Here is a 17,336-nt window from a genome sequence, read left to right as displayed (position 1 = left end):
ACATATTTTAATGCTCTTTTCCTTTAACTTTTATGTTAGAATTAAGTGCTTAACATACTATTCTAACATACAGTTTTCTAATTCTATCACAATTATCAGAGTTTTGTGTACTTTTTTTTTTTAATGTTTCCCTAATTAGCATCTATTCACTTCAGCTTGAAGTACTCCTTTTAACGTTTCTTGCAAGGTAGGTCAAGTGGTGGCAAACTCCCTCAGCTTCTGTTTGTCTGGGAAAGACTTTATTACTCCTTCATATCTGAAGGACAACTTTGCCGGATAGAGTATTCTTGGCTGGAAATTGTATATTTTAATACTTTGAATATCTCATCCCACTCTCTCCTGGCCTGTAGAGTTTCTGCTGAGAAATTCACTGATAGCCTAATGAGGGTTCCTTGGTAGGTTACTTTCCTTTTTCCCCTGGCTGCCATTAAAATTCTTTATCATTGACGTTTTACAGTTTCATTATAATGTCTTGAAAAAGGTCTTTTTGCATTGAGATAATGAAGTGTTCTGTTAGGTTTGTGGACTTGTATGTCTAATTACTTCCCAGGCTTGGGAAGTCTCAGCTATTATTATTTTTTTTTTTTAAATAAACCCTCTGCCCCTCCTCCCTTTCTTCTTCTGGCATACCTATTATTATTACTTTGGCTTTCCTAATGGAGTCTCATAATTCTTGTAGGGTTTCTTCACTTTTTAGAAATCTTAGTTCTGTCTCCTCTTCTACCTGAATCATTTCTAAATTCCTATCCTCCAGATCACTAATTAATTAATTCTCTCTTCCATCTGATCTGCTCTATTTTTAATACTTTCTAATGCATTCTTCATCTCATTTATTGAGTTCTTTAGCACCAGAATTTCTGTTTGTTTGGTTCTTTTTTTTTTTTTAATAATTTCAATTTCTTTGGTAAAATACTCCTCCTGTATGTTAATTTTATTCCTGCATTCAATGAATTTGCTTTTCTGAGTTTTCTTTCAGATTGTTCAATTTCTTCATAACAGCTACTTGGAATATTGCAACCTAACTCATAAAGAATTCAATGTCTTTGAGTTTAGTTGGTGGAGATTTGTCATTTTCTTTTTGAGATACCAAATTACCATGATTTTTCATAGTGTTTGATGAAATGTGCCTCTGTCATCACATTTGAAGTAGTAAACACCAACTTTCTTATTTTGGAAGGTTTTGTTTACTTTGAGTCTAACAAACAGTTAAACAGATTGGCAATTAGAAACCTTTCTTTGTTTTCCAGAAGGTGGACTACAGCACAAATTTTCAGTTTCTCTTACCAGAGCTGATGTGCTGCTAAAGTTGGGAGCATGTGCATAAAAATGCTGGCATAAAAAGACAAAAAGTGGGTGGCAGAGTGTAGGGAGGTATGGGCTTGGTGTCTGGGGCTTTGGGTGTGCCCATGGCTCAGTAGGGAGATCTTAGAGTTAAGGAGTCTCAGAGGTCGATGGGTTGACCTCTTACTGAAATCCTGGGGCAGACAGCAGGAAATGTGTCCCTTCAGTGCTCTTTGTGTGTCTTCCCTCTTCTATGACCTCCCCCAGTCATGGAGGTCCCTCCTCAGAAAGAGGACTGTGTTCTGTCCAGCTGCAGCCTGTGTGGCCTGGCAGACTTTCACTCACCACTCTCTCTTTCCGCCTATTAGAGAAGTCACTCCTGCCAGGTGCTGCTGCTGTCACTGTCCCCCTTGGCTTTGTAGCCTTCTCCAAGTCCAATCCACCCACTTTCAGATGCACAGATGGATGGATCTCATGTGTGTCATAGTGTGCTGTGCAGAGAGGCATTTTTGCTCACTAACAGATCTCCAAAGAGTTCTAAATTAAAGGGGAGATAAAAAAAGGAACAACTCACACGACCATGATGGTGACATCACTCCATCATGAGGTATCCTCTAATTTCCTTTGCACTTTATTCTTTGACCCACTGTTTGTTTAAAGTGTGTTATTTAATCCCTATTTGTGAGCTTTTCAAGTTTCCTTCTTCATTGATTTCTAGCTTATTTCATTGTGGTTGAGAAGATACTTTGTATGATTTCAAATCTTTTTAAATTTATCAAGACATGTCTTGTGGCAGTACCACGTCTTTATTTTTATAACATCAATTTAAGTACAAAAAATAAATGTGATTTACTTGTTTTTTTTCCCTTTAATTTTGGAGGACTATAATACTTGCCATTAAGGTATGTAATTTATGATAATTATATTTACATTTTTATACATAAATTATGGGTTTATATTATCCTATTTCTAATTGGCTACAGTTGGGCTAAATGTGGTACATTTTATTTATGATGCCAGGATAAATACATAATAAACACCAGAAAACCATTTGTCTATTAAAAAGCAAACAACCATTACATAATCAATCATTTAGATACTAGTTTTGAGTGAGTGGTTGTTTGTCTAAAATTTAGATAAATATAATCCCTAATTAATTTTTGTCTGTTTTATTTTAAACAAAAAGTATTATATAAAATGTATGTTCAATTAGATGTTATAATGTAATCATTTACACTCAAAATTAAGAATATTTTCCACGTAACAAGATTTAATGGTTTTCTTATGTAAAAAATATACAATCCCTTATTTATTTTCCTTTATTTATAATAACATGGAATTCAGAATAACTAGATCTTATCAATGAGTCTATTTGTTTGTAGTTACACACTGTAATGCTAAAAATTGAGGTTCAGTGGTAAATTTTTTACAGTATATTTATTTAGTTTGGAGATTTTAACCTAATATCCAGCATATTACAAAGGTATCTCTTGTCAGGAAATATTTCAAAGAGCCTCATTTAGGTTGTGAAACAGTGTACTGGATCATTTTAATTATCAGTAAGTCCTTCAGGATAGATATGTTCTCCAATTTACAAATTAAAAATACAAAAAGGGCTTGAGGCTTTGACAGTTTATTGGTTTGCCACGGGTCACATCATAACTGATGGATCTGCATCATAAAGCCAGTTTCTGTTTATATACCTATGACAGTACATTAAATTCCAGATATTTCAAAATGTAAGACAATGCAAAATTCTCTCATTAGCTTGACATTTTATACTGAAACTATTTCAAGCAAACTGCCTTTTGAGAAGATAATTATTTTTAAAATAATTTTATCTATTTTTACTGGATATATAAATATATCCCACCTTATTTTAAAAATCTTTTCTTTGACACTAAAATACTGAGCAACCTGATTAGTTAGAAGACATTGAGGTAGTAGTCAACCAAAATGGCAACACAGGAGATTGCTGAGCTCTCCTACTCCCACAGACAAAATGAATGTAGAGCTACACATGGAGAAATTCCCTCTGAAAGAGATCCGGAAAGTAGCTGAGTGATCCTATATATCAGATGAATGGAAAAATAGCCACAGTGAATTGGGTAGGAAAGGTTGAGGCACACTCTTGCCATAAACCCCACCCCTTACACAGTGCTGTATAATTGGGGATGAACCTCCGAATCCCAGCTTCTCCCTGAGGAGCAAAGGATTTGGACCCTATATCTAGTATTCCAACATTTAAGACTCTCAGTAGAGGGAGTTTCAAAACACCTACCTCAGAAATCTAACTGGGCTTGGGTCCATGAGAACCACAAGATGACAGCAAACAAACAAACAAAGAAGCAATTCTTAATGGGCATACTAGAACTGCCATGGCTAACTCACTGCAGAGGGATCAGGCAAAATCACTCATACACCAGTCTTTCCCTGAGAGAAGTTTATCTGCATACTTTAAAAGCTTCTGCCTCAGGGCCAGGCTTCTAATTTAGATGGCTCTAGGGTCTGGCCTGCATCCTCCCAAGAGACTGGGGAAGCCAGGGGATACCTCTCCTGCCTTCTCTGTCCAGCCTGATACAAGTCACCAGTACTTACTTGGAAGGAGCATGTAAACACATTTGCACCCCAGATTTTATGGCTGCCAAACAAGGTATGGGTCCCCAGATCACCTGACTCTGATAGCTAAAGGTCTTCCATTCATAAGTCCCACAGAACTGTGGCAAACAAAGAAGCAATTTTTTTTTTCCCAAGGAGTTGAGGCCATTTAATTGATTTTTGCTTTGAAAACTTTACATCATTGTTAGAAGAAATTATTTAAAAAATTTTTCTCCAATTCCATCTTCCGATACAAAGTTAGTTTTTGTACTTTCTCCTAATTTTGGGCAATAGGTAGACATAATTTTTATTTTTTAACATGAAATCTATAATTTTGTTTACAAATAATAATTGGTTTACAAATAATTTTGTTCCACTCTTTTTTAACATATCTTGAAAACACATTTCCATGCCTTCTCATAGTCTTTTAAAAAATATTTATTTATTTATTTGGCTGCATCAGATCTTAGCTGCAGCACGCGGGCTGTTAGTTATGGCATGTGGGATCTAGTTCCCTGACCAGGGATCAAACCCGGGCGGCCTTGCAGTGGGAGCGTGGAGCAAAGAAGCAATGCTTAACTGGCTATCCCACCAGGGCTCAGTGCAGATGAAGCAGGCAGAACAGCCTCTCAGTTTTTTCCTGAAAGGGGTTTATCTACATATTTTAAAAGCTGCCACTTGAGAGCCTGGCTTCTAAGCTGGTAGGCATCTAGGGGCAGCTGTGATCCTCGCTAGAGACCAGAGAAGTTGGCGGATATCCCTCCCACCTTCTCTCTCTAGCTCACTCCAATAATGAAACCAAGTTGCCAGTATCTCCCTAGAAGGAGTTTGTAAAAACATCTGGGGTACCCCAGGTTTTGTGGCTGCCACTGAAAAGATGGGCCCCAGATTGCTTAGCTCTAGTAGCCAATGGGATTTTCATTCACAAGTTCCACAGGACTGTGTAAAATAAAGAAACAGTTCTTAATGGACCAAGGAGCACGACCCCTCCTCCCTGGCTATAAACCTGGGCCCATTATAGAGGGAGCAGGGGAAAATGTCCATTTCCCACTTTCACCCTGGAAGAGGCTTAACTACTTACTTTCCCAGCTGCTGCTTGAGGGACCACCTTCAATCAAGCTGCATCTAAATGCTGACTGTGATCTTCCCCTTTGGGACATTGATGGGTCTTGATACACCCTCAGCTACTGGGAGCCACTAAAAATAAAGGAGGAGGCATGGACAATCACAAAAATTTAGGACACAACTAGGTGCTTGGGCTGGGCTGATAGATAAGGTTCATCTCCTAATTGAGACAACTCTGTCAAGACTGGGAGAGGTGTCTATTTTATCTACTGCACAAAAACCGAAATAGAAAGTCAAGGAAAATGAAGAAATAGGAGTATATTCCAAACAAAAGGACAGGATAAATTTACATAAACACATCTTAGTGAAACAGAAAAGGAGTTTACCTGATGGTTCAAAATAACAGATACAAAGATGCTCACTGAGGTTAGGAGAGCAATGCATGAACAAAGTGAGAATTCAAACAAAGAGAAAAAATATTTTTTAAAGTACCAAACAGAAATCACATAGCTGATATCAATAATTGAACTAAAAAATTCAATAGAGAGGGTTCAAGCAGACTAGATCAAATGGAAAAAAGGACCAGCAAAGTAGAAGACAGGGCAATGGAATTCATTTAATTAGAGGAACAAAAAGAAAAAAAGATTGAAAAAGAGTGAAGATATCTTAAGGTACTTATGGGACACCATCAAATGGACCAATGTACACATTATAAGAGTCCCATAAGGAGAAGAGAGAAAGGGGCAGATAACTTATTTGAAGCAGTAATAGCTGAAAACTTCCTTATCCTGGGAAAGGAAACAGACATCCAGGTCCAGGAAGCAGAAAGAATCACAAATGAGATCAACCCAAAGAGGTCCATGCCAAGACACATTGTAATTAAAATGTCAAAAATTAGAGAAAAGCAGCAAGAGAAAAGCAACTACTTATATCCAATGGAAATCCCATAAGATGGTTAGCTGACTTTTCAGTAGAAACTTTGCAGGCCAGAATGATATATTCAAAGTGAGGAAAGGAAAAACCTACAGCCAAGAATAGTCTACCCAACAAGGCTATTATTCAGATTTGTAGGAGAGGTAAAGAGTTTTACAGAGAAGCCAAAGGTAAAAAAGTTCAGCACCACTAAACCAGTTTAATGAGAAATGTTAAAGCATCCTCTTTAAGCAGAAAAAAGAGACCAAAACTAGGAATATGAAAATTATAAAAGGAAAAATCTCATTGGTAAAGACAAATATACAATAATAGTGGTAGATTAACCACTTATAAAGCTAACAGGAAAGCTCAAAGTCAAACAGCAAAATCATCTATAACCACAATAAGTAGTTAAGGGATACACAAAACAAAAAATTGTAAAATATGTCAAAAACAAATGTGGGTGGGAGGAGTAAAAAAGAGTTGTTAGAATGCTTTAAAGAATAAGAGATCTTCAACTTAAAATAATCGTGTGTGTGTTTGTGTGTGTATGTGTATATATATATGTACACATACACACACACACACACGTATGTATATATATGAACCTCATGGTAACCACAAACCCAAAAAACCTATAATAGATACACACAAAAGAAAAAAGAAATCCAAACATAGTTATCAAATAAAAAGGGAAGAGAGCAAAAGAAGTTAGAAATAAATAAGAACTACAAAACACCCAGATAACACTTAACAAAATGGGAATAAATGCATAAACTTTAAACTTTAAATGGACTAAATGCTTCAATCAAAAGACATAGAGTGGGGCTTCGCTGGTGGTGCAGTGGTTGAGAGTCTGCCTGCCAATGCAGGGGACACGGGTTCGAGCCCTGGTCTGGGAATATCCCACATGCCGCGGAGCAACTAGACCCGTGAGCCACAACTACTGAGCCTGCGTGTCTGGAGCCTGTGCTCCGCAACAGGAGAGGCCGCGACAGTGAGAGGCCTATGCCCCACAATGAAGAAGAGTGGCCCCCGTTCGCCGCAACTAGAGAAAGCCCTCACATAGAAACGAAGACCCAATACAGCCAAAAAAATAAATAAATAAAATAAATAAATAAATAAATTAAAAAAAAAAAAAGACAGAGTGGCTGAATGGATAAAAAAAATGAGACTCATATATATGCTGCCTACAAAAGACACACTTCAGATCTAAAGACACACACAGATTGAAAATGAGGGGCTGGAAAAAACTATTCCATGCAAATGGAAATGAAAAGAAAGCAGGGGTAGCAATACTCATATCAGACAAAATAGACTTTAAAATAAAGACTGTCATAACAGACAAGAAGGACATTAAGTAATGATAAAGGTATCAATCCAACAAGAAGATATAGCAATTGTAAATATATATACACCTAACATAGGAGCATCTAAATATATAAAGCAAGTATTAATTGTAGGTGACTTTAACATCCCACTTACATCGATGGAAAGATTATCCAGATATAAAATCAATCAGGAAACACTAGCTTTAAATGGCACATTAGACCAGATAGACTTAATAGACACCTAGAGAACATTCCATCCAAAACCAGCAACATATACATTCTTTTGAAGTACACATGGAACTTTCTCCAGAATACACTGCATGCTAGGCCAAAAAACAAGCCTCAATACATTTAAGAAGACAGAAATCATATTAAGCATCTTTTCCATCCACAATGGTATGAGACTAAAAATGAAATATCTGAAAAAAAAAGCCCTACAAACAAACAAACATATGTAGGCTAAACCATACGGTACTATATAACCAGTGAGTCACTGAAGAAATCAAAGAGAAAATTAAAAAAAATACCTGCATACAAATGACAACGAAGACACAATGATTCAAAATCTATGATAGGCAGCAAAAGGAGTTCTAAGAGGGAATTTTACAGCAATACAAGCCTATCTCAGGAATCAAGAAAAATCTCAACCTAAACTTACACCTAAAGGAACTAGAAAAAGAACAAATAAAAAAACAAAGTTAGTAGAAGGAAGGAAAGAATAAAGCTCAGAGCAGAAATAAATGAAACACAGACTAAAACAACAGTAGAAAAGATCAATGAAACTAAAAGCTGGTTCTCTAAAAAGAAACAAAATTCATGAACATTTAGTCAGATGCATTAAGAAAAAGAGAAGGCCCAAATAAATAAAATCAGAAATGAGAGAGAAGTTAAAACAGCACAGAAATACAAAGGATCAAAAGGGATTACTATCACAATTATATGCCAATAAAATGAATAACCTAGAAGAAATGGATAAATTCCTAGAAACATACAGTTTCCCAAGACTAAATCAGAATGAAACACAAAATATGAACAGACCAAATGCCAGTCATGAAATTGAATCACTAATTTAAAAACTCTCAACAAACAAAAGTCCAGTGTCAGAAAGCTTCACAGGCAAATTCTACCAAACATTAAAGAGGAATTAATGCCTATCTTTTTCAAACTCTTCCAAACTCATTTTACTAGTCCAGCATTACCCTGATACAAAAGCCAGACAAAGACACCACAAGAAAATTATGGGTCAATATCCCTGATGCATACAGATTCAAAAATCCTCAACAAAATGCTAGCAAATCAAATCCAATAATACATTACAAGGATCAGAGAACACTATCAATTGGGATTTTTCCTAGCAATGCAAGAATGGTTCAGTATTCTCAAATTAGTCACTGTGATATAGCACATTAACTGAAGAATAGAAACCATATGATCATCTCAATAGATGTTGTAACAGCTTTTGACAAAATTCAACATCCATTTATTGAAAGAGCTCTCCACAAAGTGGGTATAGAGGAAACATACTTCAACATAATAAAGGCAACGATGAGATATCACCTCACACCCATCAGAATGGCTATTATCAAAAAGATATCAACAAGTGTTGGCAAGGATGTGGAGTGAAGGAAACTCTCATGCACTGTTGGTACAAATGTAAATTGGTGCAACCTCTATGGAAAACAGTATGGAGGGTCCTTAAAAATTAGAAAGAGAACTACTATGTGGTCCAGCAATTCCAGTTCTGAGTATTTTTCCAAAGAAAATGAAAACACAATTCGAAAAGGTGTATGCACCCCTATGTTATTTGCAACATAATTCACAATAGCCAACATATGGAAGCAACCTATATGCCCATAGGTAGATGAATAGATAAAGAAGATGTAGACACACACACATGCGCGTGCACACACATACATACAATGGAATATTACTCAGCCATAAAAAGAATGGAATCTCACCATTTGTGACAACATGGATGAGCCTGGAGGGTATTATGCTAAGGGGAATAAGTCAGACAGAGAAAGTAAAATACCATATGATTTTACTTATATGTGGAATCGAAAAAAAAAACAACAAATGAACAAAACAAAACAGAAACAGTCATTGATACAGAGAACAAATGTTTGCCAGAGGGGAGAAGGGATCGTGGAGGAGAGAAATAAGGTGAGGGAAAAAGAAGAGTTACAAACTTCCAGTTACAAAATAAATGAGTCATGAAAATGAAATGTACATCATGGGGAAGATAGTCAATAATAAGGTAATATCTTTGTATGGTGACAGATGGTAACTAGACTTATCTTGGTGATTAGATATTTCTACACATTACAAAATAATCACTATCTTGTGTGCCAGGAACTAACAGAGTGTTGCAGGTCCATCATACTTCAAAAAAGACCATATAAACCAACTCACAGAAAAAGAGATCAGAGTTGTGGTTACCAGAGAGGTAGTAGTTGAGGGGAGGGGGAATTGGATGAAGGTAGTCAAAAGGTACAAATGTCCGGTTATGAGATAAATAAGTACTAGAGATGTAATGTATAACATGATTTATATAATTAATACTGCTCTATATTATATCTGAAAGTTGTTGAGAGTAAATCCTAAGAGTTCTCATCACAAGGAAAAAAACTTTTCCGCTTATTTTCTATATATATTTGATGATGGAGGCTCACTAAACTTATTGAGGTAATCATTTCATGATTGATGTATGTCAAATCATTATGCTGCATGCCTTAAACTTATACAGTGCTTTATGTCAATTATATCTCAATAAAACTGGAAGGAAAGAAATTAATAAACATATAATATTTTAAAAATAAATTTATTTATTTATTTATTTATGGCTGCTTTGGGTCTTCACTGCTGCACGTGGCTTTTCTCTAGTTGCGGTGAGTGGGGGCTACTCTTCATTGTGGTGCTCAGGCTTCTCATTGTGGTGGCTTCTCTTGTTGCGGAGCATGGGCTCTAGGCACATGGGCTTCAGTAGTTGTGGCACGCGGGCTCAGTAGTTTTGGTTCCTGGGCTCTAGAGCGCAGGCTCAGTAGTTATGGCGCACGGGCTTAGTTGCTCCGTGGCATGTGGGATCTTCCCGGACCAGGGCTCGAACCCATGTCTCCTGCATTGGCAGGCAGATTCTTAACCACTGCACCACCAGGGAAGCCCAATAAATATATAACATTTTTAAAAGACAATAAAATACATGATTATGTTGTAAGATCACACACACACACACACACACACACACACACACACAATCTATGGTAGATACACAAAAAATAAAGACAAAGCAAGCAAAGCATACCACTACAGAAAATCATTACAAAGGAAAACTGTAATTCCTCAAATTACAAAGGAAGAGAATGAGAGAAATAAAGAAAAAAGAGAATAATGAAACAAACAGAAAATAACAAAATGGCAATAATAAGTCCATACCTATCAATAGTTACCTTACATGTGAATGGACTAAATTCTTCAACAACAGAGAGTGTGTATTAAAAAAAACCCAGGGACTTCCCTGGTAGTCCAGTGGTTAAGATTTCTCACTTCTACTGCCAGGGACACTGGTTTCATCCCTGGTCAGGGAACTAAGATCCTGCATGCCACCAAAAAAAAAAAAAAAAAAAAACCCAACTATATATTGCCAACAAGAGGCTTACTTCAGCTTTAAAGACACACAGAGTCTTAAAATAAAAGATGGAAAAAGATACTTAATGCAAATTTTTAAAAAGCAGGGGTAGTCACACTTCTATTGGACAAAAGAGATGTTAAGTCAAAGACTGTAACAAGAAACAAAGAAGGTCGTTATATAATAATAAAGGGGCCAATTCATCAAGAGGATGCACTTGGCCCTCTATACCCATGGGTTTCGCATCTACAGACACAGAGTGCCCACCGCTTTCATTGAATTATGCCACTTTATTAAGGGACTTCAGTATCGGCTCATTATAGTAACAGTGGGGGCTCCTGAAACCAATCTCTTATGGATACCAAGAATGACTGTATAATATTTGTATTTATGCATCCAACATAAGAATGCCTAAGCATACAAAGCACATATTATGAGATCTGAAGGGAGAAACAGACAGCAATTTAATAATAGCCAGGAACCTTAAAACTCCACTTTCAAGAATGGAGAGATGATTTAGACAGATAATCAATAAGGAACGTTGGACTTAAACTACCCGTAAGGTCAGATGAACCTAAGACATATATACAGATCATTCCACCCAAAATGTAACAGAATACACATTCTTTATAAATGTAAATGAGGGGAGATTAACCAAGATGGCGGAGTAGAAGGACGTGCTCTCACTCCCTCTTGCGAGAGCACCAGAATCACAACTAGCTGCTGGACAATCATCGACAGGAAGATACTGGACTTCACCAAGGAGGATACCCCACGTCCAAGGACAGAGGAGAAGCCACAGTGAGACGGTAGGAAGGGTGCAATCAGAGTAAAATCAAAGCCCATAACTGCTGGGTGGGTGACTCACAGACTGGCAAACACTTATACCACAGAAGTACACCCACTGGAGTGAAGGTTCTGAGCCCCACGTCAGGCATCCCAACCTGGGGGTCCGGCAATGGGAGGAGGAATTCATAGAGAATCAGACTTTGAAGCCTAGTGGGAATTGATTGCAGGACTTCGACAGGACTGGGGGAAACAGAGACCCCACTCTTGGAGGGCGCACATGGAATAGTGTGTGCATTGGGACCTGGGGGAAGGAGCAGTGACCCTGGGGGAGACTGAAGCAGACCTACCTGCTAGTGTTGGAGGGTCTCCTGCAGAGGTGGGGGCTGGCTCTGTTTCACCGTGGGGACAAGGACACTGGCAGCGGAGGTTCTGGGAAGTACTCCTTGGCGTGAGCCCTCCCAGAGTCTGCCATTAGCCCCAACAAAGAGCCCAGGTAGCCTCCAGTGTTGGGTTGCCTTTACAGGCAAAACAACCAACAGGGAGGGAACCCAGCCCCACCCATCAACAGTCAAGTGGATTAAGGTTTTACGGACCTCTGACTGCCACAGCAACAGTCAGCTCTACCCACCACCAGAGCCTCCCATCAAGCCTCTTAAATAGCCTCAACCACCAGAGGGCAGACAGCAGAAGCAAGAAAAACTACAATCCTGCAGCCAGTGGAACAAAAACCACATTTACAGAAAGATAGACAAGATGAAAAGGCACAGGGCTATATACCAGATGAAGGAACAAGAAAAAAACCCCAGAAAAACAACTAAATGAAGTGGAGACAGGCAACCTTCCAGAAAAAGAATTCAGAATAATGATAGTGAAGATGATCCAGAACCTTGGAATAAGAATGGAGGCAAAGATTGAGAAGATGCAAGAAATGATTAACAAAGACCTAGAAGAATTAAAGAACAAACAAACAGAGATGACCAATACAATAACTGAAATGAAAACTACACTAGAAGGAATCAATAGCAGAATAACTGAGGCAGAAGAATGGATAACTGACCGGGAAGACACAATGGTGGAATTCACTGCTGTGGAACAGACTAAAGAAAAAAGAATGAAAAGAAATGAAGACAGCCTAAGAGACCTCTGGGACAACATTAAACACAACAACATTCGCATTATAGGGGTCCCAGAAAGAGAAGAGAGAAAGGACCAGAGAAAATATTTGAAGAGATGACAGTCAAAAACTTCCCTAACATGGGAAAGGAAATAGCCACCCAAGTCCAGGAAGCGCAGAGAGTCCCACACAGGATAAACCCAAGGAGAAACATGCTGAGACACATAGTAATCAAAGTGGCAAAAATTAAAGAAAAAGAAAAATTATTGAAAGCAGCAAGGGAAAAATGACAAATAACATACAAGGGAACTCCCATAAGGTTAACAGCTGATTTCTCAGCAGAAACTCTACAAGCCAGAAGGGAGTGGCATGATGTACTTAAAGTGATGAAAGGGAAGAACCTACAACCAAGATTACTCTACCCGGCAAGGATCTCATTTAGATTTGATGGAGAAATCAAAAGCTTTACAGACAAGCAAAAGCTAAGAGAATTCAGCACCACCAAACCAGCTCTACAACAAATGCTCAAGGAACTTCTCTAAGTGGGAAACACAAGAGAAGAAAAGGACCTACAAAAACAAACCCAAAACAATTAAGAAAATGGTCGTAGGAACATACATATGGATAATTACCTTAAACGTGAATGGATTAAATGCTCCAACCAAAAGACACAGGCTTGCTGAATGGATACAAAAACAAGACCCATATATATGCTGTCTACAAGAGACCCACTTCAGACCTAGGGACACATACAGACTGAAAGTGAGGGGATGGAGAAAGATATTCCATGCAAATGGAAATCAAAGGAAGGCTGGAGTAGCTATACTCATATCAGATAAAATAGACTTTAAAATAAAGAATGTTACAAGAGACAAGGAAAGACATTACATAATGATCAGGGGATCAATCCAAGAAGAAGATATAACAATTATAAATATATATGCACCCAACATAGGAGCACCTCAATACATAAGGCAACTGCTAACAGCTATAAAAGAGGAAATTGACAGTAACACAATAATAGTGGGGGACTTTTAACACCTCACTTACACCAATGGACAGATCATCCAAAATGAAAGTAAAAAAGGAAAGAGAAGCTTTAAATGACACAATAGACCAGATAGATTTAATTGATATTTATAGGACATTCCATCCAAAAACAGCAGATTACACGTTCTTCTCAAGTGTGCATGGAACATTCTCCAGGATAGATCACATCTTGGGTCACAAATCAAGCCTCAGTAAATTTAAGAAAATTGAAGTCATATCAAGCATCTTTTCTGAGCACAACGCTATGAGATTAGAAATGAATTACAGGGAAAAAACCGTAAAAAACAGAAACACATGGAGGCTAAACAATACGTTACTAAATAACCAAGAGATCACTGAAGAAATCAAAGAGGAAATCAAAAAATACCTAGAGACAAATGACAATGAAAACACGATGACCCAAAACCTATGGGATGCAGCAAAAGCAGTTCTAAGAGGGAAGTTTATAGCTATACAAGCCTACCTCAAGAAACAAGAAAAATCTCAAGTAAACAATCTAACCTTACACCTAAAGAAACTAGAGAAAGAAGAACAAACAAAACCCAAAGTTAGCAGAAGGAAAGAAATCATAAAGATCAGAGTGGAAATAAATGAAATAGAAACAAGGAAAATAATAGCAAAGATCAATAAAACTAAAAGCTGGTTCTTTGAGAAGATAAACAAAATTGATAAGCCATTAGCCAGACTCATCAAGAAAAAGAGGGAGAGGACTCAAATCAATAAAATCAGAAATGAAAAAGGAGAAGTTACAACAGACACCGCAGAAATACAAAGCATCCTAAGAGACTACTACAAGCAACTCTATGCCAATAAAATGGACAACCTGGAAGAAATGGACAAATTCTTAGAAAGGTATAACCTTCCAAGAGTGAACCAGGAAGAAACAGAAAATATGAACACACCAATCACAAGTAATGAAATTGAAACCGTGATTAAAAATCTTCCAACAAACAAAAGTCCAGGACCAGATGGCTTCACACGTGAATTCTATCAAACATTTAGAGAAGAACTAACACCTATCTTTCTCAAACTCTTCCAAAAAATTGCAGAGGAAGGAACATTCCCAAACTCATTCTTTGAGGCCACCATCACCCTGATACCAAAACCAGACAAATACACTACAAAAAAAGAAAATTACAGACCAATATCACTGATGAATATGGATGCAAAAATCCTCAACAAAATACTAGCAAACAGAATCCAACAACACATTAAAAGGATCATACACCACGACCAAGTGGGATTTATGCCAGGGATGCAAGGATTCTTCAATATACACAAATCAATCAATGTGATACACCATAATAACAAATTGAAGAATAAAAACCATATGATCATCTCAATAGATGCAGAAAAAGCTTTTGACAAAATTCAACACCCGTTTATGATAAAAACTCTCCAGAAAGTGGGCATAGAGGGAACCTACCTCAACATAATAAAGGCCATATATGACAAACCCACAGCAAACATCATTCTCAATGGCGAAAAACTGAAAGCATTTCCTCTAAGATCAGGAAAGAGACAAGGATGTCCACTCTCACCATTATTATTCAACATAGCTCTGGAAGTCCTAGCCACGGCAATCAGAGAAGAAAAAGAAATAAAACGAATACAAATTGGAAAAGAAGAAGTAAAACTGTCACTGTTTGCAGATGACATGATACTATACATAGAGAATCCTAAAACTGCCACCAGAAAACTGCTAGAGCAAATTAATGAATTTGGTAAAGTTACAGGATACAAAATTAATGCACAGAAATCTCTTGCATTCCTATACACTAATGATGAAAAATCTGAAAGAGAAATTATGGAAACACTCCCATTTACCATTGCAACAAAAAGAATAAAATACCTAGGAATAAACCTACCTAGGGAGACAAAAGACCTGTATGCAGAAAACTATAAGGCACTGATGAAAGAAATTAAAGATGATACCAACAGATGGAGAGATATACCATGTTCTTGGATTGGAAGAATCAACATTGTGAAAATGACTCTACTACCCTAAGCAATCTACAGATCCAATGCAATCCCTATCAAATTACCAATGGCATTTTTTTACGGAACTAGAACAAATCATCTTAAAATTTGTATGGAGACACAAAAGACCCCGAATAGCCAAAGCAGTCTTGAGGGAAAAAAACGGAGCTGGAGGAATCAGACTCCCTGACTTCAGACTATACTACAAAGCTACGGTAATCAAGACAATATGGTACTGGCACAAAAACAGAAACATAGATTAATGGAACAAGATAGAAAGCCCAGAGATAAACCCATGCACCTATGGTCAACTAATCTATGACAAAGGAGGCAAAGATATACAATGGAGAGAAGACAGTCTCTTCAGTAAGTGGTGCTGGGAAAACTGGACAGCTACATGTAAAAGAATGAAATTAGAATACTCCCTAACACCATACACAAAAATAAACTCAAAATGGATTAGAGACCTAAATGTTAGACTGGACACTATAAAACTCTCAGAGGAAAACATAGGAAGAACACCGTTTGACATAAATCACAGCAAGATCGTTTTTGATCCTCTCCTAGAGTAATGGAAATAAAAACAAAAATAAACAAATGGGACCTAATGAAACTTCAAAGCTTTTGCACAGCAAAGGAAACCATAAAAAAGACGAAAAGACAACCCTCAGAAGGGGAGAAAATATTTGCAAACGAATCAACGGACAAAGGATTAATCTCCAAAATATATAAACAGCTCATTCAGCTCAATGTTAAAGAAACAAACACCCAGATCCAAAAATGGGCAGAAGACCTAAATAGACATTTCTCCAAAGAAGACACACAGACGGCCACGAAGCACATGAAAAGATGCTCAACATCGCTAATTATTAGAGAAATGCAAATCAAAACTACAATGAGGTATCACGTCACACCAGTTAGAATGGGCATCATCAGAAAATCTACAAACAACAAATGCTGGAGAGGGTGTGGAGAAAAGGGAACCCTCTTGCACTGTTGGTGGGAATGTAAATTGATACAGCCACTATGGAGAACAATATGGAGGTTCCTTAAGAAACTAAAAATAGAATTACCATATGACCCAGCAATCCCACTACTGGGCATATACCCAGAGAAAACCATAATTCAAAAAGACACATGCACCCAAATGTTCATTGCAGCACTATTTACAATAGCCAGGTCATGGAAGCAACCTAAATGCCCATCAACAGATGAATGAATAAAGAAGTTGTGGTACATATATATACAATGGAATATTACTCAGCCATAAAAAGGAACGAAATTGAGTCATTTGTTGAGACGTGGATGGATCTAGAGACTCTCATACAGAGTGAAGTAAGTCAGAAAGAGAAAAACAAATATCGTATATTAACCCATGTATGTGGAACCTAGAAAAATGGTACAGATGAACTGGGTTGCAGGGCAGAAGTTGAGACACAGATGTAGAGAACAAACGTATGGACACCAAGGGGGGAAAACTGCAGTGGGGTGGGGATGGTGGTGTGCTGAATTGGGCGATTGGGATTGACATGTATAAAGTGATGTGTATAAAATTGATGACTGATTAAATTAAAAAAAAATAGGAAAAAAA

At 37.4% G+C, this 17,336-nt stretch overlaps 1 protein-coding gene across 7 annotated transcripts in view; it reads right to left on the bottom strand.

The window, feature by feature from the left end:
• Window positions 1-17,336, bottom strand: part of RNF180 (ring finger protein 180) — a 286,491-nt gene that overhangs the window by 19,187 nt on the left and 249,968 nt on the right. The window contains exon 8 of one of the 7 annotated variants that reach the window (XM_059916464.1): window positions 4,997-5,076. The exons of the other annotated variants lie outside the window; for them this stretch is intronic. Within the exon in view, the coding sequence (XP_059772447.1) occupies window positions 5,060-5,076 (17 nt within the window). The 3' untranslated portion in view covers window positions 4,997-5,059. Of the gene's footprint in view, window positions 1-4,996; window positions 5,077-17,336 lie in introns of those variants that run through there. 7 annotated transcript variants of the gene reach the window in all.

This window comes from Balaenoptera ricei, chromosome 3 (assembly GCF_028023285.1).
Source record: "Balaenoptera ricei isolate mBalRic1 chromosome 3, mBalRic1.hap2, whole genome shotgun sequence".
Classification (NCBI taxonomy): domain Eukaryota; kingdom Metazoa; phylum Chordata; class Mammalia; order Artiodactyla; family Balaenopteridae; genus Balaenoptera; species Balaenoptera ricei.
This window is presented reverse-complemented; position numbering and strand designations above follow the sequence as displayed.